Source organism: Prionailurus viverrinus, chromosome A1, assembly GCF_022837055.1.
Source record: "Prionailurus viverrinus isolate Anna chromosome A1, UM_Priviv_1.0, whole genome shotgun sequence".
In the NCBI taxonomy this organism is placed as follows: Eukaryota; Metazoa; Chordata; class Mammalia; order Carnivora; family Felidae; genus Prionailurus; species Prionailurus viverrinus.
This window is the reverse complement of record NC_062561.1, coordinates 144,939,184-144,959,888: the sequence shown is the minus strand read 5'-3', so window position 1 is coordinate 144,959,888 and position 20,705 is coordinate 144,939,184. Positions and strand designations below refer to the sequence as shown.

General features: G+C 34.6%; 1 protein-coding gene across 3 annotated transcripts in view; it reads right to left on the bottom strand.

Moving 5' to 3' along the window:
* Nucleotides 1–419: 419 nt before the first annotated feature.
* Nucleotides 420–20,705, bottom strand: part of ZFYVE16 (zinc finger FYVE-type containing 16) — a 53,779-nt gene continuing 33,493 nt past the window's right edge. For 2 of the 3 annotated variants that reach the window (XM_047859700.1, XM_047859691.1), the window contains exons 11-18: nt 20,016–20,098; nt 19,144–19,248; nt 18,182–18,329; nt 15,313–15,393; nt 8,299–8,461; nt 7,356–7,461; nt 6,296–6,463; nt 420–3,177 (exon numbers count right to left, since the gene is read on the bottom strand). In XM_047859700.1, coding sequence (XP_047715656.1) covers nt 3,016–3,177; nt 6,296–6,463; nt 7,356–7,461; nt 8,299–8,461; nt 15,313–15,393; nt 18,182–18,329; nt 19,144–19,248; nt 20,016–20,098 — 1,016 coding nt within the window. In that variant the 3' untranslated portion in view covers nt 420–3,015. The remainder of the gene's footprint in view (nt 3,178–6,295; nt 6,464–7,355; nt 7,462–8,298; nt 8,462–15,312; nt 15,394–18,181; nt 18,330–19,143; nt 19,249–20,015; nt 20,099–20,705) is intronic. The other variant, XM_047859706.1, reaches the window with a different exon arrangement.

The window sequence follows — 20,705 nt, the reverse complement described above, 5'->3', positions numbered from 1 at the left end:
CATGGGGCTCAAACCCATGAATTGCAAGATCATGACCTGAGCTGAAATTGAACGCTTAACTGACTGAACCACCCAGATGACCCTACAATGATAAGTTTTGTATATTATTCTGATTTTTGAATCATGTATGTGTGTCTGTGTAAATATATATATAATATATAAATATCTATGAAACTTTTTAAATTTTTTAATGTTTATTTGGGGGGGGGGGGGAGAATGAGTAGGGGAGGGGCAGCAAAGGGGAAAGAGAGAGAGAATCCCAAGCAGGCTCTGCACTGCCTGATGTAAGGCTTGAACTCACAATCCATGAGATCATGACCTGAGCCAAAATCAGAAGTTGGACATTCAACCAACTGAGCCACCCAGGCACCCCTGAAATATATTTTTTTAATCACAAAGAAAAAAATTAAAACCTAAGATGGTTTTGTAGGTTTCTGGTTTATTTCAGGATATTTTCTTTTAAAATAGGAGTCAAGTTATCAAAGTTATACTTGCTACTAAAAAAAGAAAAGTTCTGTTCTTATAAAACAATATTTGAATCTAGGCTATTATAAATTTAGGCAGTTGAGATACCATAGTCAGGCTACTGCTTTTATGATTAAATCAGAAGGTGAGATATTCATACAAGAGAAGGTCCAGTCTTTCTATATATTACCTACTTTTCAGATTTTTATCTCTTGCCTGGCCGAGTTTAATGCCCACTATCTAACAAATTCTCAGGTAACCTTCTCCTTATTGGTATAGCCATCCTCCTGGGTTGTTTTCCAACCATGTAGTCAAGATTCATATCCCTATTATAGCAATTACTTTTACTTTGTTAATTATCTGCTTCACATATTCAGTTCCATTAGGGGCAGAAATATTTTATTCATCTGTCAACCAGTGAAGCCTAATAAAGTGCTCTGCACATAGCAAGTATATAGACACAAAGTTTGTTTGGTAGCTGCATAGAACAAGTGGGCTAGATTTTACTTCATATTTCAACATTCAGAGAAAAAGAGCAATACTAAAAGGCGTAAGACCAAAAACAGATCAGTGCAGACTGAATACAAAGAACCATTCTATTTCTTCACCTTTAAAAAAATTAAAATTTCAAAATTAAGTACCGATTTGAAGAACATGACCAAATAAGTAACAATGGCATTCAGAAACATATTGTACAGCTACAAAGAACACTTCAAAATGTGCCTCCAAAGGCACATTATTCCAATTTTTATTAAACGTAGAGACTTTATGAAAACAAACCCAAATCCTATCCTATCCTATATCATGGGAAGCACCCTGCACCAAATTGTTATTTTAAAGTAATTTCAGTATTCATAGACTGTGCAACTACTTATACTGCAAAATAAACACACAGTATACACAGAAAACATAAACTGAGTTTGATATGCAATTGTTTTTATCCTATACCATTTCAATAAATTTCACAGGTTACTTTGTGTTGCCTTTTTATTTAATAGCTGCAACATTTTACATTGCTTATGAAGTAGCTACTTCCAGGAGACTGATAATCTCCTTCATAGGATGTCTTTGGCTAGTACTACAGATGTGATTCAGTAGGAACCATATGACCAATGGAGTAAAATTCTCAGTCTCTCCTAGCCTGAGACTCAGATCCTGAGTTATAACCCTGACTTGGTCTTCATAAGTATTTTTCTTACATCAGGGTTATTTAGTGTTGAGATGCTTCATAAGTCTTTTTTCTTACATCAGGGTTATTTAGTGTAGTTTTCTTTTTTCTTGAAATATACAATGAGTGTTTTGATACAAAAACATATATCACATAAGAATAAAAAAAAACATGAAAATAATTATTATATTCTATATAATGTAAATTATAGGACTAACTAAAATATCCCCTTTACTTTTTTTTTTTTTTTAACACAAAGTACTTCTTACAATTTTGCTGTTTGAAGAGGAAAGTTCTGTAACAGTTTCAAACACACAGAATTTAACTTAGGTTAATATCCTGTTATAAAAAATAACTACCATATAGAGAATATAAAATATGCAAAAGTAATAAGTTCATTAAAATGTATATTTAGTACATTGGTGTCACTGAAAATATGCAGACTTGCCAAGAAAGTTCTAAGGTTTAAAGGAGAAGTTAAAAAAAACCTGTTTCAGGCTTCATTTATTGCTACATAATGACTACTTCAAGGGTCATATGGCCTGTTGTCCATCACTCTTAGAAGTGGTAAATACAGTGGGGTATATTTTGGAAGGAAAGGAGAAAACATAATGCACTGCAATATAAAAATATTACCTATTTATAAATTATTAAAGACTTATAAAACATATACTGAATCACGTTTTTGCTATAAAAACAATGTATTTAAATATATAAGCACAAAATTCTGAAGCACCCACAATTATTTTAAGAATACCCATTTAATAAAGAAAACCATATATATATATATATAATAATTTGAGAAGAAAAAAGGCAAAATTCTGATTTTGATCCAAATAATCAGAGTTTATCTAATCATGGAGGTAGGTCTCCACTCCAATTATACAAATACGTTATCTGCCTTATTCAAAGAATTATAAGACTAAGATCTGGAAACTGTGCCATTGAAATTCATTTTTAACAGACTCTAGAAGCCAGCAATGTAACTGGCATATGTAACAGCTATTTCCCTCATAAGGTTACATCTGAAAAGAGCCTTCATTAAAATCATTCTTGGCATAAAGAGGTATACGTAAGTGCAGATACTTTGGCTTTGCATTTAAATAACACAGTAAATGCTACGAATTTATTAAAGACAGAAAAAAATCTTTGTCTTTATAGAACTTGTATTAAGTCAGAGCTTCAAAAACTGTGGGTCTCTTAAATTTTTAGAGATTTAAATATTGTGCTAATGATTTAAAAAGATCATTTCCTACCTAAAAAGCAAAACTTACATGTTTCAAACAGCAAATCTTTACTTTTAGTGTTTGTGGCATTTCAGTTTTAGTGGATTTAGTTTTAACAAATTAGTTTGCAATATATAATATTACTCATATCTTTCACTAAAAAAGATTTTCTATAATGAAAAATACTAATTCTATTTCTAATGGTAAACTAGTAGAGCTGGAGGTCCCACCATGGAGTACAGGGATTAGAGCACTATCAAGATCATTTAAATAATGCTGAGGAAGAAGTCGGCCATCAGATCCTGCCTGAAATTCAACCTGGAAAAAAAAAAAATCTTGATAAGTCAACCCTAGAAAGTAAGCAATCTTGCTTAACTCAGCAGATGAATATAAACTATTATAAAATATCAGTTTAAGCATGTTAAGAAAATACTTGATAAATACTTCATAAACTAATGTTTCACATCTCCTATATATTCTTTTATCTGCTACATAAGTTGTAAGTGTCTTTCCCATAGACATCATGAAAATTGTTTAAATACCACTACTTCATACTTTAGGTTTCTTCTCAATGCACATGTAAACACACTAGAGAACTAAGGTTTTAAATAATTACCAACATGACTTATAAATAAAAACCTATGGTATTAAAAAAAATCTACTTAAAATTATTTTGAATTTGTTGTTGCAAAAATATTTAATATTTGAATTTAATGTTGCTGGTGAAAATTACATTTTAATACATTTGACTAAAAAAAATAATTGGGCTACTGAAACAAATAATTACCAGATGCTTACTTGAAAAAGGAATTTTTAATAGTAAGATCAAAGTAGAAGTTCTTTCCAAAAGAACTATGAGTATAACACATCCTGACTGAAGAAAAGCAAACCCTCAGTATATGAACTCATTCATGTTTAGATTAACCATTCTAGAAGAACTTGCTTTAAAATTGATTATACTGGATGTTGGAAACAGAAATGCACATTAAAATAATACTAGAGTATCATTTTTTACCTATAAAATTGGTAAAATTCAAAAATTTGATTACATACTGCTTTGATAAAGATTTGGGGGAAGAACTCTCTCACACAAATTGTGGTAGTAACCTCTGTTTGAGACAATATGGTAATATCTATTGAGTACAAACTTACACCTGGCAATTCTACTCTAAGAATGTTATATACTCACACTTATGCAGAAGCAAAATATTGTGGATAACCTAAATGTCAATCAGTACATAAAAACTAGTTAAATTATGGTACATTTATATAAGAAATGACTACTATGCAACTGTTAAAAAGAATATGTAGTCATATGAAATATCTCTAAAACATAGATTGAAAGAGCAAGGTTAAAAAATAAGAGTAAAAGGAGGAATAAAAAGCATTTATATACTTATTTGCTTGTACATGCAAAAATTCATAAAGACTACATAGAAATGGTTAACATTGATTGCATGACCAGGAATGGAGGATGAAGAAGAGTATGGAGATAGACTATAGGGGTTGGGAGTCAAGAGTGGGAAGGAGATCTTTCCAGGGCTATTATCTTATACAACTCTACTGGGAACCATTTACATTATAACCTGGAGTTAATATCTCTAGGGGCTACCCATTACATGGACTACAACATGAATATTGCTCTCTGGAAATGTTTGAAAAGATGGTCCTATTATACACGCTTGTGAGACAACAGAATATATATATCATTCTCTGCCCCTGGTTTCTGGTATAGGGCTCCTGACACCCTAGTAATTATATATATATATATATATATGTATATGTATATGTATATATGTGTGTGTATATATGTGTGTGTATATATATACACACACACATATATGTATGTGTATATATATATATTCACACATTTTTTTTTAATTTGTTTGTTTTGAGAGATAGAGCTCAAGCTGGGGAGGGGCAGAGAGAGAGGGTGAGAGAGAATCCCAAGAAGGCTCCATGCTGTCAATGCAGAGCCCAAGGCGGGACTCCATCCCACCATGACATCATGACCTGCTCCAAGATCAAGAGTTGGACACTTAACCGACTGAGCCACTCAGGCACCTCTACCCTTGTAATTTCTTAATTGATAAGAACACTGTTAAGTGTCTCTTGTTCTCATATTTGTATTTCACACTGTCCGTGACACAGGGCTCCTAAGACCCTTATACATTCCTAAGTGATAAGAGCACTAGGAGTATCTTTTACTCTAATGAAGTGACTCTGGGTGGGTTCCTGAATGGGGACTGGTCACCAGAAAGACCAAGCCATAATTAGAAGCTTTAGATTTTTCGCTCTACCCTTAACTGTCCAGAGAGGGGAGAGGGGCTAAAAATGGCATTACTATTTGATCCTACCAACATAAGAAAGCCTCCATAAAATCCCACTAGTGGGGAGTTTAGAGAGCTTTAGGCTGCTAATACAGCCACACTAGGAGGGTGACATACCCCAACTTCACTGGGACAGATGTGCCTATGCTTGAGAACCTCCCAGACCTCACCCTATGTCTTCATCTGTGTATATCCTTTAATAAACTGGTAAACATAAGTGTTTCCCTGAATTCTGTGAGCCACTCTAGGAAATTAATTAAAACCAAGGAGGAGGTTGTTAGAATTTCTGATCTATAGCTGGTTGTTCAGAAACAGAGCGGACAACCTGGGCTTATGATTAGCATCTGAAGGGGTGTGGGGGAACAGTCTTGTAGGAATGAACCCTTAACCTATGGGATCTGATGCTCTCTCTCTGGGTATATAGTGTCAAAATTGAGTTGAATTTCTGGATATCCTGCTGGAGTCTGAGAACCACTTGCTGGTGGGTGTAGTTTCTCTACATATCTGGTGACCAGAAGTGTCAGAAATGAAGAATTTTGTGTGAGTAGTAAAGGAGACTCACAGGAAGGAAAGACACATTAGAGAAAAACATAGGAAAGAAAAGACTAAGGTTTTCCTTTTTTTTAACATTTTTAGACTTCTGTAATTTTAAATCATGTGAACAAAGTCAGAATTTAAAAAATTAAAAACCTACTTATCAAGTAGGACTGCTATGGTGCAGAGGTCAGCAAACTATGGCCCATGGGCCAACCTGGCCCACCAGTTATTTTGTAAACAAACTTTCATTGGAACACAGTGAACTCATTAGTTTATATACGGTCTATGGCTGTTTTGCACTATAATGGCAGGACTGAAGAGTTAGTTGTAAAAGCCGTCAGCCCACAATGCCTAAGATATTTACTGTCTCACCTTTTACATAAAAGTTTGCTGACCACTGTTGTAGAGAGTTAAAGATGATAATGTACATGCAATGTGTAGTACACATTGATGTTCAACAAATTTTAGTTCTCTTCATTTGTCCCAAATAAAAGGTTAAAGAAAAAACTTTTGATTATTTAATATATGATACATTCATTTCAAAAATACATTACCAAAAAATGCCTCACCATATCACTATCAGTGGAAACTCTGAGACCAATTTTATTCATCCCATTACTCTTCAGAGTTTTCAGGTGAGGACACAGTGCAGCACTACAAGCCATGGCTATTTCTTTTGCAAACTGATAACGAGTTGCTGAAATAGATAAATCCTGGTCCTTTAGAAAGTAGAACACCTGAAATGTATTTAATTAGGAAACAAGCCATGATTAAGATTAAAAGTAGCTTGAAAAATACAACTGCTACTTTCAATTCAACTTTATTAATAAAATTCCAGTGTTAGTGCCATGGAATTCACAAGTTAAAAGCATTATCTATATATACACACATTAGTAAGTAGTAAGTAGTAAGAGCTTAAAACCAAAGATTCTGGAATATGGCAAGACTTAGCTATTTTAACCTAAAATTAACCTGTGGCAACAAAAACCCTGTTAATTCAGTTTAGAGAAGGGTACCAATGAGTCCACCCTATAAGATCACCTTCCTGTAAGGATCTTAATGAAGTTAAAAATCATACAAAGAAATAATATTCTATAGTTTCTATGTCCTCTATAGTTTCTCTGTAAAATCACAGAGAATACCTAAGAAACGAGTAACACTGATTGCCTGACCCAGGAAGTAGAGTGAGGGAGAATATGGACATAGACTAAGGGGTTGAGAATCTATAATTCCATATCCTCTTAGTTTAAAGTTGGAACATGCAAAAATAATTTTCCATTGTGAATGCTGATTATAAACTGATATTTATAAAATATTTTATTTTTTATAAAATAAGAGAAGAATGAAAATAATACAGTCAAATAACATATTACTATACAAAGATGGCAATGCTGCCAAAACTTAACTATGAGCCGGCAGGGAGTACAGGCAGTACCATACAAAGCCTGAAATAATCTTATGGAAATCCAAATCTGGTATATTGAAGGCAGTCTGGGATGAAAATATGTGTGTGTTTCAACATGTAATATAAAAAGTGTTAATAAGCTGCAATGAGAAATCTCCCAAGTTAAAAAAAAAAAAATATCCAAACACAACATATAGAGGGAAGGAATCTTCTTTCTCAGTTACCTCAGTACACTTTACAGTCTTCTCATCAGTTTCAAAATCTGCTTCCAGTTTTATTTTTTCACTTGGAAATCCTTGTAATGATATTCCATCCACCGAACTAATAACACTAACAGAATAAAACATAATATGGTAGTATTATTAGTACCAAAATGCTTTCTATGAAATGAGTCATTAGATTTGAATAAGGAGAAAATATATGAAAACTATAAATTTATAGCAGTAAGATAGCTCATTACATACAAATATTTAAATAATATTTACAAATAATTAAAACATTTACCAAGATTTCTTGATTGTGTACCAAATTATATCTACTCTTTCATATGCCCAATACAGACCTGAGGTTTAAAATGCCTTAGTCTCCTAAAAGAAAAGCTGTCTGAGGAATTTCAATAACTTGGTTTTGGAATCCTTCAGCATTAGCCCTCTTTTTCCTTCTTTACTATAGACCCTTTAGCCAATCTCCAAAATAGCAAGAAAATGGATAACTGAAAGGAAGGAGTGGCAGTAATATTCTATATGGCCTCTAATGTATATATTATTAAATTCAGTTATTGTATTTATGGTGAATCAACATAAAAAATAAACACTCAAAGGGTATCCTTTACTTACTTCACAAAAATAGGTACCAAACAACAGAAAAAATATGTTGCCTTTTTCAACCTTGGTATCAAGGTCACATTGCTACAAAGTGCACATTTTATCACTGTCCCTCTCCCAAAGTGACCACTCTTTAATAATTTATAGCATCCTAGTCAAGAAAATATACATGAGGCTGGTTAAGCACATGTTTGAAAAAAAAGCCCACTCATTAGAGTATAGGCATTTAAATTAATGGTATAATTCTATATCGACTCATAAAATGCTTAATTTTGTTAGCAGGGCATTTTTATCCTTCCCCTTCCATCAAATCAATTATATTTTAGTAACAAAAAATTCCTACCCTTTGTTTCCTTTCTCTTCAGAATCTACCCAGCAGATATCCACATATTCTCTGAGGTCTACAGCATCAACTTTCCCACACGTAATTTTAAAGTCTTTCTGTTCTCGTAGAGCTAGTCGCAAGCCATCCATGGTCTCTGGTGTTATTTGTACCATTAAGCCATCTAAAAATGAGTTGTTTCACTCATGAGTTGTTTCATTCCTTTTATTAAATATCAATTTATATATCTAATCCATAAAATTTGCTATCAAAATATGTTCTGCACAAGATACAAGTTTTATATCATCTGTTAAATGATTTTAATGATTCTCTACCTAGAAATAAAAGTATTTCAAAGTTAAGGATTCTTTTTTAAACTTTTTGTAATGTTTATTTATTTTGAGAGAGAAAAAGAGTGAGTGTAAGTGGGGGAAGAGCAGAGAGAAAGGGAGAGTGAGAGAATCCCAAGCAGGCTCCGTGCTGTTAGCACATACCTTGACGTGGGGCTCAGTCTCATGAACCAAGAGATCATGACCTGAGCCAAAATTAAGAGTCAAAGCTTAACCAACTGAGCCACACAAGTGCCCCCTCTTTAAAAAAAAAAAAAAACAATGGAAAGAATTTTCATTACTATGATGAAATTACTGATGCCAAACTGCCCTATCATAACAACCAGTCATAAAACTAGACAAAATATATGAGGTAATTGTTTTCAGGTAGTGAACAACATGAAGTGCAATACTGTGATTCCTAGAGGAAAACTCAACAGGTACACCCACAATTGCCCAGGTTCTAGGCTTCAAGACAATTTCTGCATGGTGACCCATTAAACCTACAATGGCCATTACTGGGCTGAGAAGTCAGAGATAAGTTTGGGGAAGCCTGGAATCTGGGGTCAAGCACTGAAGGGGGAGACACCAGATGACTGTGTGTAAGGATCCCTTTGAGTCCTTGGACAAGAACTGCGGACACAGTATTCGAGTTAGATTAGATGAAGCCTAACAGAGAACAGCTATTAGGTTTGGAACATAACAGAGATACTAGAAACCAAGCAATGCTGGGAGATACTGACACTCTGGACCAACCAAAGTAGAGAGACCTTATTAACATCTCATTAACTTGCACTGTGGCAAAACAAAAACAAACAAACAAAAACCAAAGCCCTTACAAAATCTGTAGGCAAAACAGATTTGGAGAAGAGTCCTGGCAGATTGTAAACACCTTAGGAGTTCCACAGATCCATCTGTTAACAAAGTGAAAAATACAGACTACACAAACTCAACATGATTTGCCAGGAAAATGCCTGCTTAAATATAAACCTTCTTCAGAAAAAGTTAATAGAATCTAAAGTCTCTAAGCATATTAACAGTGACAAGTATATAATCAAAAATTACCAGAGAGAACTACAAGAAAATGTGAGCCTCTAAACAACTGAAACCAACCATGAGATAGATAGCCAAGATGCTGTATTAAACACACACTTGAAAACATCTATTCTAAAATATATTTAAAGACCTAAAGCAAAACTTTCAAAGAATGAAAAGCAAATATGGGCTAAATGAACAAACATTAAAAAAAATATTAACAGAAATAGAGACTAAAAAAAACCAAAGGGAAATTCTAGAACTGAAAAGTGTAACTTGAAACTGAAACCTCAATGGATAAGCTGAATAGTAGATTGAAGATGGCAAAAAAAAAAAAAAAGACTCAGAGAACATGAAGAAAGGTCAATGAAAATTATCCAATCCAAAGAACCCAGAGAAAAATGATTAAAGAAAAACAAACAGAACATCAAGGACCCAAGGGATGGTATAAAAGAGATATAGATATAAATATACGTATACATATATACAGATAAAAATATATAGATATCTCCCAGGAGGAAAAGATAGGAATATTAAAAAAAAAATGGTAGGAAATTCCCAAGATTTGATGACAAACATTGACCCACATTCAAGAAGCTCCATAAATGCCAAGCAGGAAAAATATAAAGAAGACCACATAAAGGCACATCACAGTAAAACTGGTGAAAACCAAAGATAAAAAGGATATCTTGAAAACATCTGGAGAAAAGGGCACATTAAATATGGGGAAACAAATGTAAAAAATTATGCTGACTTTTCATTAGAAGCAATGGAGGCCAATAGACAAGATGACATCTTTAATGAAGATTAAAACTTTCAAAGAATTCTAAATCTAACAAAAATATCCTTCAAAAATAAGAAATAAATACAGCTTCAGATCAACAAAAGCCAGCCAACTGGTATTACAAAAAATGATACTGACATCTAGTGTCTACTCCAACATATAAAGAGCTTGAAGTTGTCACTCCCATTCTTACAAGAAGAAAAATACTGAACAAACTGAAAATGAACAACTCTTAGGTCAGAGGACTGAGGTCATAGGACAAAATGCTGCCCTGAAAAATGGAGCAAAATCAAAACCCACCACAAAAAAGTAAAACATGAAAAAGCCTACAATTTCAATAGATTCAGAAAAAGCACTCAGCAAAGTACAACATCTATTTATGATAAAAACCTTCTCTAAAGGAAGTCTAGAGGGAACATCCCTCAACTTAATAAAGGCCTTATATGAAATAAAGGCCAGTATCATACTCCATGGTGAAAAACTGAGAGCTTTACCCCTAAGGTCAGGAATAAGACAAGGATGTTCATTCTCCCCACTTTTATTCAACATAGTAATGGAAGTCCTAGCCACAGCAATTAAAGAACATGAAGAAATTAAAGGCATCCAAACTGGTAAGGAAGAAGTAAAACTCTATTTGCAGATGACATAATACTATATATTAAAAATCTTAGGGGTGCCTGGGTGGCTCAGTCGGTTAAGTGTCCAACTTTGCCTCAGGTCATGATCTCGTTCCTGAATTCAAGTCCCATGTCAGACTCTGTGCTGACAGCTCAGAGCCTGGAGCCTGCTTCAGATTCTGTGTCTCCCTCTCCTGCTGCCCCTCCCCTACTCATGCTCTGTCTCTCTCCCTCTCTCAAAAATAAATACACATTAAGATTTTTTTTTTAAATCTTAAAAGACTCCACCAAAAACTTAACTAGAACTGATAAGTAACTTCAGTGAAGTCTCAGGATACAAAACCAATGTACAGAAATTGGTCGTGTTCCTATACACTAATAAACACAGAGTAAAATTAAGGAAACAATCCCATTTACAACTGCACCAAAAACAGGGGCACCTGGGTGGCTCAGTCAATTAAGTGTCTGACTTCAGCTCAGGTCATGATCTCACGGCTTGTGAGTTCAATCCCTGTGTCAGGCTCTGTGCTGACCGCTCAGGGACTGAAGCCTGCTTTTGGATTCTGTCTCCCTCTCTGCCCCTCCCCCGCTACTGCTCGCTCGCTCTCTCTCAAAAATAAACAAAAAAAATTTAAAAAAAAAGGAAAACAAGGCAATTGCACCAAGAACAATAAAATATCTAGGAATAAACTTAACCAAAGAAGTGAAAGATCTGTACTCTCAAAACTATAAAACACTGACAAAAGAAATTCAAGATGGTACAAAGAAATGGAAAGACATTCCATGCCCATGGGGTGGAAGAACAAACATTGTTTAAAGGTCTATACTACCCAAAGCAATCTACAGATTTCATGTAATCCCTATCAAGATACCTACAGCATTTTTCACATAACTAGAACAAACAATTCTATAATTTGTATGGAACCAGAAATGACCCTGAATAGCCAAAGCAATCTTGAAGAAGACAAACAAAACTGGAGGTATCACAATTTCAGACTTCAAATTATATTACAAAGCTGTAGTAATTAAAACAGAATGGTACTAGCATAAAAATATACACATAGATCAGTGGACTAGAAGAGAAAACCCAGAAATAAGCCCACAATTATATGGTCAATTAATCCTTGACAAAGGAGGGATGAATAAATAACGAAAATGACAGTCTCTTCAATAAATGATACTGGGGAAACTGGACAGCGACATGCAAAAGAATGAAACTGGGGCAGTGCCCGGGTGACTCAGCTGGTTAAGCATCCAACTCTTGATTTTGGCTCAGGTCATGATCTACGGTTGCATAATCAAGCCCCACTTTGGGCTTCATGCTAGGTATGGAGCCTGCTTTATGATTCTCTCCCTCCCTCTCCCTCTCCCCCTTCCCTGCTCATGCATGCACATGCTCTGTCTTTAAAAAAAAAAAAAAAAGGAATGAAACTGGACCACTTTCTTATACCATACACAAAAATAAACTCAAAACAGATTAAAGACCTAAATGTGAGACCTGAAACCATAAAAATCCTTGAAGAGAGCACAGACAGTAATTTCTCTGACACAGGCAACAGCAACATTTTTCTAGATATGTCTCCTGAGTCAAGAGAAATCTAAGTAAAAATAAACTATTGAGACTGCATCAAAACAAAAAGTTTCTGCACAGTAAACACAATGAAATTAAAAGGCAACATCCTGAATGGCCGAATGTATTTGCAAATGATATATCTGATAAAGGGTTAGTATCCAAAATATATAAAGAACATATACAGCTCAACACCCCAAAAAACAAATATTCCAATTTAAAAATGGGCAGAAGACATGGGCAGACATTTCTCTGAAGAAGACATCCAGATGGCCAACAGACACATGAAAAGATTCTCAACATCACTCATCATCAGGCAAATGCAAATGAAAACCACAATGAGATATCACCTCATACCTGTGAGAATGGCTAAAATCCATAACACAAGTAACAAGAGGGGTTGGTGAAGATGTGGAGAAAAAGGAATCCCTGTGTACTGCTGGTAGTAAGGCAAAGTGGTGCAGCCACTGTGGAAGGTAGCAGGGTGGTTCCTCAAAAAATTAAAAATAGAACTACCCTATAATCTAATAATCTCACTAATGGATATTTACCCAAAAAATAAATAAAAAACACTAATTCAAGGGATACATGCACCCCTTTGTTTAAGGCAGCATTATTTACAATAGCCAAACTATGGAAGCAGCCCAAGGGTCCACTGACAGATAAACAGATAAAGATGTGATACACACACACACACAGAATATTACTCAGCCATAAAAAAATGAAATCTTGCCCTCTGCAACAATGTGGATAGAGGTAGAGAGTATAATGCTACGCAAAGTAAGTCAATCAGAGAAAGACAAATATGACATGATTTCACTCATATGTGGAATTAAAGAAACAAAACAAATAAAGAAAAAAAAGAGACAAACCAAGAAACAGACTCTTAAGTGTAGAGAACAAACTGATAGTTACCACAGAGGAGGTGGATGGGTGTAATAGGTGACAGGGATTAAGCAGTACACTTATCATGATGAAACAAACAAAAAACCCCAAAACATTTAAAAAGCCTAAAGATATGTGATAAGAAATAAGAAAAAATATAATTGGATACCTCACATCCATTATCAGAATGACAGAGATGGCACACAAAATTGAATCATAAAAGCTCACTTATTTTTAAAAGGTATTATTTGACAAACATGGATCTAGACAAGAGCATTTACATTCACTGCTTCAACTGGTAGACCTAGCCAATAATCAAGAAAAATAAAAGCCAGATGGACTGTAAAGAAATAAGCAAAATTACCATTATTAAAATATGATATACTGAGCTATACAGAAAACTCTAAAAAGATCTATAGGTAAATTATTGTAAACAATGAGAATTCAGCAGTGTTACTGGTTATAAGATAAAAATACAGAAATAAATGAATTTCTATACATCAAAACAAAAACTTTAAAAAGATACATTTACATCAGCAATAAAATCTGTTACAGAAATAAATCAAAAGAAGACATGCAAGACCTATACAAAAACTATAAAATTTAAGTTTTTAATTTTTTAAAAGATTTTATTTTTAAATAATCTCTACACCCAATATGGGGCTCAAACCCCCAACCCTGAGATCAAGAGTTGCATGGTCTTCTGACTGAGCCACCCAGGTGCCCCTATAAAATTTCACTAAAAGACATTGAACATTACCTAAATTAAGGATAGCCCATTTTTATGGATAGGAACACTGAGAATGGAAATAAGTCAGTTTTTCTCAAAATTAAACTAATTGATTTAACGCAATTCCAATAAAAATTCCAATGGACCATTAGGACCTGACAAGTTGGTCCTAAATTTAATGTGGAAAACTGAAAGGCTTAAAGTGGCCAAGGCACTACTAAAAAAAAGAATAAAGTATGTGCATGGCACCAAAGATAGGAGAATTTCCTATAAACCTATGTTTGAGATAGGAGGGAGGACATTAGTGAAAAAGCAGACTTAAGAATCTCCCAAAATACTCTCCTCCATAAAAAGAACAAGGGAACTAATAAAATGTCACAAGAAACTTTTTCAGAACTCTGGAAATTAACTAAAGTCTTGCAGCAATCTGGGGGATATTTATTCAAGAAAAATGGCTGGATCTTCATAAAAACAGCAAGCTTTGGGCTTTCTGTCATTTTAACTTTCCTATTCCCATCCTCTCCTCTCTAGCTGAGTGGAAGCCTTAAAAACCAATAGCCTACAATCATGGTAAAAACCAAAAGCCTGGTAGCCACAGGAAAGGGCAAAAGGAGATCAGAGCTCCTTCAAAGTCTCATTACCAGAGAACTGATAATTTTGACTTGGGTATTTTGCCCAGTACAAAAAGGCCTTTCTCAGGGAGCATTTGTCAAAAACAATTAGAGGCCAATGATTAACAGTGGAGCCACCTATGCAGCAGATGAACAGAAGAGGCAAACAACAGGCCAACCAAACACTTAAAAGGAAAAGCTGGAGAACGCGATGGCCATAAGGTTTTGAAAAGCTCTAACATATTTTTGGGAATTTAGAAGGCCACACACATGTACAATACTATGTGCATGATCAGGGTGTGTGCATGCTAAGGAAACACCCTAAGTTCTCATCTCAGACTGACCGTTAGGCTCTGTACAGGCAGTACAGAGTACAGGCAGTTCTAACTAATATGTTCTTTTGTGTCAAATACATTTTAAAAGGAAACGGAAAACATCTTTACGTTAAAACAATCTTAAAAATGAAATTCATACCTTCAACTATGCTGGACTTAGCAAGAAATCCTGAAGATGTTTTGAGAGCTCCATTGAATACCACAAAACTTGCACCTGTCACTGATAAAAAAAAAAAAAAAAGTCTTCATATTGCTTTTTTTTTTTTTTTTTTTTTTTTAAGAGAGAGAGCAGGAGTGTGAGCGGGGCCAGGAACACAGTGAGACAGATGGAGAGAGAGACAGAATCCCAAGCAGGCTCCACATTCAACACAGAGCCCACCAAAGGGCTCGATCCCACAACCCTGAGTTCATGACCTGAGCGAAATCAAGAGTCTGACACTCAACCAACTAAGCCAAATAGGTAGGTGCCCCTAATGTTACCTTTTTTTGAAATACTATATATTTGTTAAATGTATAATGTGGAGCATGGCATATTTAAGTACTCGATAAATGCCATGCCCATACCATACCACTTATATTAGAAAGCTAATAAAAAAAAAAAAACTAGACCAAATTAAGATAAAAAATACTGCATAAAAGTTAGGTAATGTTTGTATCTAATAATTGACGGCTACTGTACTACTTAAAATGTTTGTGTCTATGTCAGAGAATGGGAAATCAAACATCCACTAATGGTAAGACCATAAATCAGAACAACCTCTATGGAAGACAACTTGATAATTACCTATTAAAATTGCAATTCCACTACCAGGAATATATACATATACAAGGTTATTCATAGTACATTTTTATAAATAACCAAGAATTGGTACTCACTATATACATTAATAAGGAACAAATAAATGAATGATGAACACATAAAAAGTGTAAAGTTACGTAGAATACAAAAGTTCTTTTTATACTAACAAAGAATCATCTCCAAGATGTGCTAAAAGAAAAAGCAAGGTGTAGAATGGAATACATTTTATGACTTGTTTAAAAAAGTGGAAGTGGGGAGCCTGGGTGGCTCAGTTGGTTAAGCATCCGACTTCAGCTCAGGTCACGATCTCACAGTTTGTGAGTTTGAGCCCTGCGTCGGGCTCTGTGCTGACAGCTCAGAGCCTGGAGCCTGCTTCAGATTCTTTGTCTCCCTCTCTCTGCCCCTTCCCCACTTGCGCTCTGTCTCTCTCTGTCTCTCAAAACTAAATAAAAAATTAAAGAAAAATTTTTAAGTGTAAGGATGATGTGTGTGTATTTGCTTAAATATACATGCAAGCAAAAATTTTTCTGAAAGGATGTACAAAAAATTGATAACATTGGTTTGGTTGCCTGTGGGGAGGAAAAGAGATGAGCTTCACGGTCAAGGGAAGAAAGGAGGTTTTACACTGTAGATATTTATACCTTTAAAATTTTATAAAATATATACCTATTCAAACAAATATTAAATAGTTGTTGAGTTTCAATAACAAAAGTGTTGATGACATGTTAAATTAAAAATATAAATATCCAGTAAAATCTTCTACTTAATAGATATCTACTAATATAAGAAGGAAATGTTAATGTCAACAATGGCCATACCTTGGCACTATTTTTTCTTTTACTATTTTTTAAAACATATTCTCTAAACTTACTGTAAATATATATTACCTTTATAATCAGAGGCAAAAATTTTATTAGCAGCTAGAATATCAGACTTTTAAAAACTGTTTATTTTTTATTTAAAATACTTAAAATTTTTTAAAGTTTATTTACTTATTTTGAGAGACAGCAAGAGAGCAAGGGAGGGGCAGAGAGAGAGGGTGAGAGAGAATCCAAAGCAGGTTCTGCAGTGTCAGTGTAGAGTCCAACACGGGGCTCTACCTTACAAACTGTGAGATCATGACCTGAGCCAAAATCAAGAGTCAGACAGTTACCTGATGAGCCACCTGGTGCCCCCTTTTTTAAAAGTACTTTTTAAAAAATATGTATTTTATAAAAATGTATTACTTTTATGAAATACTTTCACTTAACTTTCAATTTATTAGGCCCTCTACTGCAAGGATTTGGCAATCACTAGTCATTGAGGCCATTCAGCCAGAAGTGAGAGTAATGACACTCACATAAGCTACTCTACCACCTTTACCATTTTTATATCCCCAGCCACTTATAGTTTTATAAATCATTCTTGGGGCGCCTGGGTGGTGTGGTCAGTTAACCTTCCGACTTCAGTTCAGGTCATGACCTCATGGTTCGTGGGTTCAAGCCCTGCATCAGGCTCTGTGCTGACAGTTCAGAGCCTGGTGCCTGCTTTGGATTCTGTGTCTCCCTCTCTCTCTGCCCCTCCCCAACTCACGCTCTGTGTGTCTCTCTCTCAAAAATAAATAAACATTAAAAAAAATTATAAATCATTCTTCATTCTTTATCCACCCTGTACTCCCCTAAGAAGAGTGGAAGCAAAGAGCAAACAAAGGTGACAAACACCTCATTCCAGAGAGAAATTACTGAAAATAAGATTCATACCACATGGGATAAATTAAACCTGAAGATATCAAAATAAATATAATGTTTAAGTCTTTAAACCTAATGCAGCCCAAGAAAAAAACACAAATTAGAAGCAATTTTTAATCTGTGTAGCTAAAATTTTATTTTTTATTTTATTTTATGTTTTTTTAATTTTTGAGACAGAGAGAGAGTGTGAGCAGGGGAGGGACAGAGGGAGACAGATTCCGAAGCAGGCTCCAGACTCTGAGCTGTCAGCACAGAACCCAAGGTGGGGCTCGAACTCGTCAACCGCTAGATCATGACCTGAGCCGAACTGAGACACTCAACCGACTGAGCCACCCAGATGCCCCTGTGTAGCTAAAATTTTAAAGCAGACTGTATTACCACCATCAATTCAGCAAATAAGTAAAATATATATATTTCCCCTTTGGATGGAATTCCATTTATTGAGGTCCTTTTATAGATCAATACTAGGAACCAACACTTACCTTTTCTAGGATGGCCAGTGGCACTGTTGGCCTGTGTTTGATAAATGCCATCATTCTGTATACAGACTAGGTGAGAATCTGCTTCAGTACTAAAACTAGCTCCAATGCTAATGACATGCTCATTAGAAGAATTTATAACTTTCATCACCTGGGGAAAAAAAAACACCACCATTTAGAAACACTATTAACATGCTATGTTCTTATTAGTTACAATCATTCAAAGGGCCACATTTCCGACCAGCTTCTAAGCTTCTTCTTTATTATCAGCTTTGGTCTAGACAACTCCCTGAGAATGTGATAGAAACCAATGTTTTAACATAAAATCACCTCAATTAACAGATAAAACAGTAAAGCGGCACCTGGGTGGCTTAGTCAGTTAAGCCTCTGACTCTTGATTTTGGCTCAGGTCATGATCCTACTGTCTGTGAGACTGAGCCCCAAATTGGGCTCTGCCCTGAAAGCATGCACCCTGCTTGGGATTCTCTCTCTCCCTCTCTCTGTACCCCTCCCCTGCTTGTGTGCACTCTCTTTCTCTGTCTCAAAATAAACATTAAAAAAAAACAGTAAAGGAAAAACAAATCCCTTATTAGGAAACAAATCTAAAATTTCAAAAATACTGGGGTGCCTGGGTGCTCAGTTGGTTGAGCGTCCGACTTCGGCTCAGGTCATGATCTCGCAATTTGTGAGTTCGGCCCCCGCTGCAGGCTGTGTGCTGACAGCTTGGAGCCTGCAGCCTGCTTCGAATTCTCTGTCTCCCTCTCTGCCCCTCCCCTGCTCATACTCTGCCTCTCTCTGTTTCTCAAAAATAAATAAATGTTAAAAAAATTTTTTTTAATTTCAAAAATATTATTTTTTGCCATTATGTATTAGACAGTCTGATTCAAAACAAATTTAACACACCTTTAAAGAGATCTAATGTTCAATAATTATCTTCAAAATCTGCATGAAGAAATTAAACTTACATCATTGTATTTTTTCCGAGGTATTTTTATGCAGCTCTTCCCCATTTCCATATGAATCAATAGCTGGTCTATGTTATGCAAGGTATACTGGTAATTTCGAAGGTCCTACATATAAAATAATGACATTTCCATAAACCTTAAACTATCCATGAGCATTTTACCCATTCATTAAGTACTTTTTTAAGAATGTCCATCATTTTAAGACTTGTGATATGTAACTATCAAAATGCCATACAGAAAGTAGTACCAACTTGAAAAACCAACTAATTCTCCCAGCTACTCCACAATAGTAATAAAGAATATCATTCTCAGGAAAAATTCTGTAGTATTTAGGGGTGATGTCCTCTTTCTAATTACAAATCTTCCAAAATAAGTCTTCAAAGTAAACATGTATAAATTAAAAATAAGTCCACTCAAATACTTTTTTATGGTTACAAATAAAACAATTATTTAAAGTAAAGGTAGAAGGGAACCTGAGATTATCTAATCCAATCCTTCCTATTACAAATGAGGAAACTCAGGTCACAATTTGCTCAAAATCACCAAACTGACTGACTTTACTAACATTGTTACTAATTACTTTTACTAACACTTCAATAACTGTGTAGATCTCACATTACCGAAATGTGTTAGCAATGCAGCAGAATGAATCAAAAGGCAATCAGAATCAGGTACACATAAATTAAGAGATGTATTCTAAAAAGCAATCCATTAGAAACAGAGCCCATTTATCTAAATTAAGATATATTATAAACAAACTCTCATTATACCAAATATGCCAAATTAATAGAGGAAAATACAAACATATAAAATATGCTAAATAAAATATTAAAGTTAACAATGTAAGAACACTTAATTGTTTGATTACTCACAACAAGTAAGTTCATAATAGTATGTCCTATTTCTCCAAAAAGAGGTTTTCGGCCTCTGATACTTGTTAGAGGAGCAGGATATACTATACATAAGAAAGGAAAACTGGTTACCATCAATAAAACCCCAAAAAAGTCTTGAATTTATTACTTCTAATTCTCATTTTTCAAAGATTATGGATAGATACCACCCAATCAGTTCTCTGGGGAAAGTGAGAGATACATTAACCCATAGTGTGTATTTACTGGAGGCTACACTGAACTGCAAACTTTATATACATTATCTTATTTAAGCCCTAAAAACAACCCAGTGAGGCAAATATGTCTACCCATACTTTACAAATGGGAGAGGAGAGACACAGAAATTAATAAAATTGTTTGTGGTGACTAAGTTAATCACCAGTGAAACAGATTTGAAATTAGGCTTGCTTCATTCCAAAGTATTTAATCTTTTCATTATACATGTTGATTTCACAAAACGATAATGGCTGGAAAATTAGTGATCTGATATACCCCTATAAAGTTCTGACAATTTAAACAGAAATGAATAATTCAGGATTTTTAAGACATTTAAAATTAATATTCAATTGTGCTAATTTACAGATGGTAGTAAACTTTTATAGTTCTTGGGTCAGCATGATAAAAGGGGTACACAGAGTCAAAAAAATCAATGCAGAGAAACAGAAGAAAGGT